This window comes from Streptopelia decaocto (genome assembly GCF_964273445.1).
Source record: "Streptopelia decaocto genome assembly, chromosome: Z".
NCBI classification, from domain to species: domain Eukaryota; kingdom Metazoa; phylum Chordata; class Aves; order Columbiformes; family Columbidae; genus Streptopelia; species Streptopelia decaocto.
The window spans coordinates 24,593,658-24,601,296 of NC_138657.1; the positions used below are offsets into that span (position 1 = coordinate 24,593,658).

General features: G+C 36.7%; 1 protein-coding gene across 1 annotated transcript in view; it reads left to right on the forward strand.

The window, feature by feature from the left end:
* TRPM6 (transient receptor potential cation channel subfamily M member 6) overlaps nt 1-5,290 on the forward strand; it is a gene marked incomplete at its 3' end in the record, with an annotated part of 108,045 nt that extends 102,755 nt beyond the window's left edge. Inside the window, exons 38-39 of the mRNA XM_082075327.1 lie at nt 4,138-4,253; nt 5,169-5,290. Of these exons, the coding sequence (XP_081931453.1) occupies nt 4,138-4,253; nt 5,169-5,290 (238 nt within the window). The remainder of the gene's footprint in view (nt 1-4,137; nt 4,254-5,168) is intronic.
* Between the last annotated feature and the right edge of the window lie 2,349 nt (nt 5,291-7,639).

Sequence of the window (7,639 nt, forward strand, 5' to 3'; positions counted from 1 at the left end):
CATGTACTTGTTCACGAGATTTTAGCAAACATTTTTAAGGTATTGCTACAGATATATAAAAGTCTGTTTTCCTACTGTTCAAGTGCGTTTTTTATATTAGCGGTAGCATAAACTGTAATAGGTATTACTGAAGACTGCAGCTAGTCATTGACCACAGTACTTCGCATGGCAACTCAGCTTATCCTGTTTAAAATAGGAATAATATTTATCTACATTAACTTGTTCATTAGTGTCCTTCTGGGTTATTTTTGTTATAAATAATTTTGTCATGCTTAGTAAAATTTGATCACACAGATCTTATTTTCAGAACTTTTTGCTGTTTTGTTTTTTACCATCTGCAAAACAGTCAAGTTCTAGTTAAAGAACGAGTGTTGATTAATTAATCAAAACCAGCTTGATTTTCTTATGTTCAGAGAAATCTTCAGAACAGCAAATTGTGAAACTACATAGTTTTGATTCAGGGATCTGAGGGAATAAGGCAGTGAAACCATGGATAGATTCTGTAAGCAGCTAGCAGATACCAAATTCTAAGAAACACTTTCTAAAATAGTCATACAATAACAGTGTAAAAGCACTCTCTTTGCTCTAACCTTCATTTGCTCATAACACTTCTGACAGTAGCAAGATCTATTTTAAGTTTTTGTTTGTAGGTAAGATACTTAATCAAAACCTGTGCACTGCCTCAAAAGTTGCTTTGAGCTCCCATTCTCTCAGAAGCCTAGGAGAAAATAGATGACATCTGACTGACAGGGCTGATTCAAATTTTAGCACTAGTTACAGTTAAATTATTTGTGCTTTGCTTCTTTAATTCCATTGACTTAGTGGCTCATGTCATTATCTTGTAATGAGTCTTCTCCTTCATGCATCCTGCATGCTGTATTGAAACGGACTTTGTAGTGGCAAAATGTGACCTCTAGCTCTGTGACAGTACATTGTATCTTGGTTTTATATACGGTACCAGAACAAAAATTACAGACCTGTTTGGAAAGTATGCCTGATACTATGACATCTGAGACAGTTCCTGAGCTGATGTAAATTGATGTTAGTTGATGGGTATTTAACATAAATTGAAGATCTGTCCATGTGCACTGCATAGGATGTATGAAGTGATAAAATGATGCAGGCATAGTGTTCACAAAAAGGTTTCCTTTAACAGCAGAAATATTAATAATTGAGGCACATCAGTAAGGTCGTGACACAGTGCAGTCCCTGCAGACAGCTGTACTGCTCAAACATTGAGAAGAATTGCCTCCATAGGCCAAACTCTGGATGCTCTTAGCATATACTTCTTGCCAAATCCACAGTAAAGTCCACACAGATAAAACTTTCTCAAATGCTGTAGAGCAGATTCAGAGATGAGAAGAATAGTGGACTGAGCTTCAATTTGGAAAGAATTAATGCATTAGGCCTGCAGAGGGAGGTGAGAAAAAGCATGCTGACTGTCAAAAATCTCACTACAAACATGAAAAGGCAGAGTCAGTGGTTATAGGTCTCTTACTCTCCCTTGTGAAAGCTCTTGAGCAGATAGTGATAGGTTGGAGGGTTTAGTAATGAGTGGAGACTATGTTCTCTGGAAGCTACTTGTTAGCATGCATGTGAAGAACAAATACATTGAATTTTTTCCAAGCTGTGCACTCCAACCAAACAATTTACAGCTGAATTGCTGCCAGTAGACAAAACTTTGCTGTAGAAACCTACACAACTGAAACTGGTGGACTGGAAGCTAAATCCACAAAAACATACTGAATAAATGACTTGGGCGCCTCCCTGGAAGGGTGCTGCTTGCTATGAAGCCCTCCACAGCTGTTTACCTTCCATTAGTTAAGCCCTGTAGATGTCTTTTTGTCTGCTTTGAGCATTTGTAGCTCTGGACTACAAGGAGCACTTTTTATATCAGCACAGTCTGGCCAGGATGAGTCTGATACAACCTGGTAGGAATTTATGGAACATAACTGTTAGGTAAGATTTTGCACAAAAGGAAGAACATGTTTTGTTTTGTTTTGTTTTTTTTAAGTCCATTGGCTTACATTAACACACTTGCTAGGGGTACAGGAAAGCTGGGATCAATATTTGTCCCTCCCCGGAGACAAAATCGGACCTTTAATAACCTGGAGAGTGACCTTGTTTATAAACTCTTTGTAAGGTTAGAAGCCACCCAAAAAGTTTGGGTGATTTCTCTTCTGTATCGGGTTGTTCCTGGATTTACAGGTCCTGTACAGCCAAGTCTTAAGGCCTTCCAGGGATGACCTTAAAAAATTCCAAGAGCCTCTGTTTTCAATAGTTTGTTGTCATTAGTCATCTTTTCCTTCTTGAAACATTTCTTTCTGGTCCTGTGCACTGTAGACAAAGAGAAAAAAAAATGCAACAAGCTCATAGATAGTCACTATTATCGTCAATTTATTTTTTGTTATTGTTTTTTTTTAGGCCAGCCCCTAATCTTGTAGTGTATGCCATGATTTCTAAACTATTGGTCATTCTTTAAATTTTCCTAATTTATCCCCGTATATCTTGAAATAGTTTTCCAAATTTAAGTACAATATTCTTCTTGAACCATTGCCAGTGCTGACTAGAGAGAACAGATAGTTCACATACATTGCAGGCAGTATCCCTGTTTATCTCACAACAGCATGAGAAAATGAAGTCTGTCTTGTGCTACTTGCTGCCCCTCATGTGGAATAACAGATCAAAGGAAGTAACAGGGTGGTTTTGTAGCCTTGGAATTAGTGACGTCTTCTCAGTTTCCTATAAATGCCCAGTAAAATACTTAACTGTGTTCTGTTCTTACTGGCATTTTACCAGATTATACCAAAGGATAGAAATGGCCACATAGTACTGTGTCATTTAAAGTATGTATATGGAACTTAAATAACATTTCCCTTTTTGCCACATTTGATGTACTAATTTGCAGTAAAGGCTGATTAGACAAGTCCTTCAGATAATCCAAGAGATAGATTGTCTTTAGTGAATGCCAGAAATTAGAGATATACTACGCTTTCTCTAGCAGTTTTGGCTGATCACTGCTTTTCTCCTTTGTAAAAGGGGAGAGCGTTGTACTTGAAAACTTCCTTGTTTGGAGAGAATATATTTTGTTAGTGTGGATTACAGATAGATTTGAGAGTGTTAAAATATTTTTCTGTAGCTTCTCAGAGCTATAACTGATTTCAGATTTTAAAATGTGTTGTTTCCACTCTGCATATCATTAAAATAAAATGCTAGCATTCATAAAGTTTCTTTGGAAGTATTTTTGTGTGCAGTGCTCTGTGATGTCTAGGATGTCCATTAAATTATTGAGAATAATCTTGGAGCAATATGAAAATTAATGAACACTGATCTTTCAGACTACATTAAGAATCTGTTATAATTACTTGATACTTCTAATACATGTATATACAACTTGCTCCTGTTTGTGTCAGCTTCATTCAGAATATAAATACTCTTCCACAAATGGATCTCCTAGTAATGTTGCTGAATTGGCCTGCATGTAGACACACAGAAATTAGCATAGGAAGAAGCCAATAAATTTTAAAGTGTTGCTTGTCAGCAGCGTACTGTGGGGTTTTTTTTAATTTATTTTCTTCTTCTTCTTGTTTGTTTGGTTTTTTTTTTGTTTTTTTTTTTTTTTGTTTTTTTTTGTGCTGCATGTTGATGTGACTATGGCTCTGCTTGCTTTTGGATTTCTGTTCTTAAATAAGGTAAAAGTAAGTCCTTGATAGGTCTGGTTTGTTCCCAGATGCCTACCATCAAAACCAGAACCAAACCATTTGCTTGATGAGAACGAGTGGTGGCTGCAACAGAGTCACTCAGATTCTGGTGTATGTTGTCTAAATGTCACTGTGCCCAAAATTTCTTTGAACGTTTTAGTGGGAACTGCTGGGTCTGTCCTGTCTTGTGCTAGAGCATCTCTGAGATGCAGCAGCAAGGAAAAGTGGTATGAGGTATATGTAGGATAATACTTTGCCAGAACTGGCAGTTTTCTTGTTAGAAAGCTAAGAAACTTGTGGTACATGCTAAGCTTTGATTGTCTTTATAGAAAGGGCTAATATCTCTGATTTAAGAAAGGGAAAACATCATAATTTCACTCCCCTACAATTGCTTTTTTTTCCAAGTTCCTCGATTATTTAATAATATTTCTTTTAGGTCTGGAAAGATGGCATTTGGACCAGCAAACCTGGGAGAAGGTGCAATAAGAAATTTCATCACAAAGCATCGTTGTAACTCATGCTGCAGGAAGCTGAAACTTCCAGATATGCAAAGTAAAGATTGATTTTTTTATCGATGTATTACTTTTTTTAAGTGCAACGAAGTAAAGGCCTAGGCATGCTATAAAGACAAAAACCGAAATAGTGTTGAGCTGAAAGATTATAGCAGGCACACTCTCTGTGCAAAAGCAGATATGAGAATATTGCTCTTTGGCTTTGCTCTTGCCCAGAACCTGTGTAAAGGTTGGACCCTTTCAACCTGATGTTTGCATGCAGCACAAAATCTTCTACCCATTGAATTCTTTCCTCTGCTTTGCAAAATGACAGCTCATTTTCCCAGGGTCATCACTACAGATAACATCAGCAATAATTTTGAGAATAAGAAAGAGTATTTATCTAAAAATTGGCAATGCATTAGCCAGGGAAAAACTCACTGAAGGTTTCCTGGCCCTGGGATAGGGTGCTGTACACTGTAGGCTTAACTTCTGCTTAGTTGGATTGCCTGTTATTTATGTTGGGTTTGATAGAATGTGCTTCTATTTGATGTGGGGCAAATTTAAAAGATTCAAAGCCAAAACATTGCTATTCTGGATGAATTTCCATGCACCTATTTTTTTTCAAGGAAAAAGCTCCTTACTTTCAGTGCCTACATGGAGTAATAATTGCTGTTTGATTCTGAAACAGAAACTGAAGTGTTACTGTTTTTCATCATTTGTGTCTGTGGCACCTAGAGATAATGGAGGGAAAAATAATCTGAATGAGTATAGTCAGGGAAAGTTTGTTCATTTCAGCTCAGACCATTTTGGGTCCCCCCAGGGCTTTCACGCCCTGGCTCCGATTTCCCCACTGCAGATTTCCTTCCTCCTGGAAGGAAGCTGCCACCAGTCACTGGGTTGGACACTGCCTGGGGTGTACATGCTTTTCAAACATTTTCTTTGTTGCATCATTGAATTTATTTGCTTGCCATAGATTTGAGAAGAAGTGACTACATAGTGGAAAGGATTGGTCCAGCCTTTGAAACAGAAATGGAGACAAGCACCAAAGAAGCTGAGGATGCGGACGAGCCCTTAGAGTATGACACGCGGCTGTGAAGCGGTGGCTGTGAGCTGACCCTGTGTGTTGGCGCGCTCAAAAACCTGCCCCTTTTCACTGCCATAGGCCAGTCCAAAAGAACAAAATGCAGGTGTCTGAGTGCAGCATCTATCTGCCCTCAACAGACCCTATAGGCGAGGAATTAAAAAAAAACCCTCTTTATTTACTCTCCTTTCATGCTCTTGTGCTGATCTTTCTGGCACAGTTCAGTGAATTGCCAGGAGCAGGTCATCCCTTAGCTGGATGAACTGTCTTATCATTAATTTTCAGAGGAAGAGACCACTCTGCCCCATGCTCACTTTTCCATGGGCATAGGAGGCTCTCCAGGAAACTGCAGAAATATTACTTTATTGTTGATTTTGATGCAGAGACAAACCAAGAATGTATGAGTAATGAATTAATGGTTTAAACAATAGTCACTGATATAGCAGGTAGACTGAAAAAATTCATGGGAATTTCACCTTGAATTCTTTTCACGTACCAAGAACAAGTCAAACAATGAAGGATTAGATAGTGGACCCACATTTTCAGTTGATGAAATCAATAAATATATGATCTTTAATACAAACATAAAGAGTAACCTTGAATGTGATTCAGCTTCTAACCAGGACCTGCCTTTGTTTGTAATATTGTATCTTCAGCATGTTTTAAAGTTGTAATGGTCAAAAAAGATTTTGTAAGTCACAAATAATAATATTTTCCAGTAAGCATTAGCTTCTTGTTTTCAATGTCAGGCTGTATGTAGGACTTTTGTCTAACAGTGGTCAGATTCTATGTTTGTGTTTGCAGCATCTGTTTTTATTGATATAATCTGATTTCAGTAGAAGTTCACAAACCACAAAAAACAATTACGTGCAATATGATTTTTCTAGAATAAAGATTGTCATGAGGTGCTCAGCAGAAGTATCTCTCATACAGTTAGTATTGTATTACAGATCACATCTATCATTAAATAACTTTGTACTTTCTTACTGAGTAGAAATACCTGATGTTGAAAAGTTAAGTCAGGAGAAACCTATACTTGAATAAGAAACAAAATAATATTTCTACCACAGCTGATAATTTTTAATGCATAAGGGGATATTTGTTATGATTTATCATTCATTTGGTATATTTAGAAAGTGTCTGTGTACACACAGAGTTAGAACTTACATGTTCCCAGTTTTTATATTGTTTATGATATGATGATGGCATTGAAGTAATCACCTATGCTATGTTCAGCTGAGATGCCTTCAGTTCCTGAGAGCATCCTGAAGACATTTTTCTTGCTTTTTATATTTTTAAAAATAGTTTTATAAGATTTTTGATGGAGAACCCTGACCTTCCTATTAGATTATGTTATTCATGTTGCAAAAAATGTACTTCCCTTTAGATTCTTTGGAAGCAATCAAACGTATCAGAAGGCTTAGCTTGTCTGTGAAAAAGATTATTTAGTTGCATCTCAACAGAATGATGGTGGATTTTGAGCCCTTGCTGTAAAGTAGTAGTTCTTCTTCCTGCTATTATCATCTCAAAATCTGGCTTTAGGGAGAAATATGCTTACATTCACATATATATATACTTACATACGTTAAGGAAGTAATTTTCTATAAAGGATCTCTAACTGATAGTATGCCTTTAAATTCAGTTGAGTTAAATGACACATAAACATATCTTTAAAGCCAAGGACAATTTTAAGTCCTGTGCTGATAATGTTATTTTCCTCAATCGTTGCCATAAATTCTAAGTGCATATGAATTAGACACAAAAAATAAACCTCACATCAGGCTGGGCCTGAGTATCTTTTGTTCCTTTTGAAGTTTTGAAGATGTGCACAAGTCATACTTCAGATGATCTTTTCTTGACAACCCTTCTGGTCCCTTCAAGCATGAGTGGCTTCTGCATTCACAGCAATACTTGTGAGAATTCTTAAACTATATAGCTCAGTGTAGATTCATCTTGCTCCTTCTTTTTATGTACCTGTCAAGGTATGTACTACCATCCTGTCAATTTGGGGATCTTGCAACATAATAATCTGTGTTAAAATATGGTTGATATAAACATGTTTGGTATTTAATTTTGCTCAGTGTGAAGTACTAATGTGATGAAACATGGAGGCATTTGAAACTGTCTCATCACACACTTGTATCTTAGCACTAATTTTTCCATGCATAGAGATGTTGACTTAAAAATTCTAGTGATTCTACTGGTTAATTAATTTTGCCTCATCTTTCTTTTTGCACTTTTTTTGGAAGGGCTGATTTACATTTCAATAAACTCTAAAATTGGCTATTTGGGTTAAGACCTTCCCCCCCCAGTTTTGACATAGTTCAGTAATAAATTATCATGAAAACAATCTGAAAAGGTTA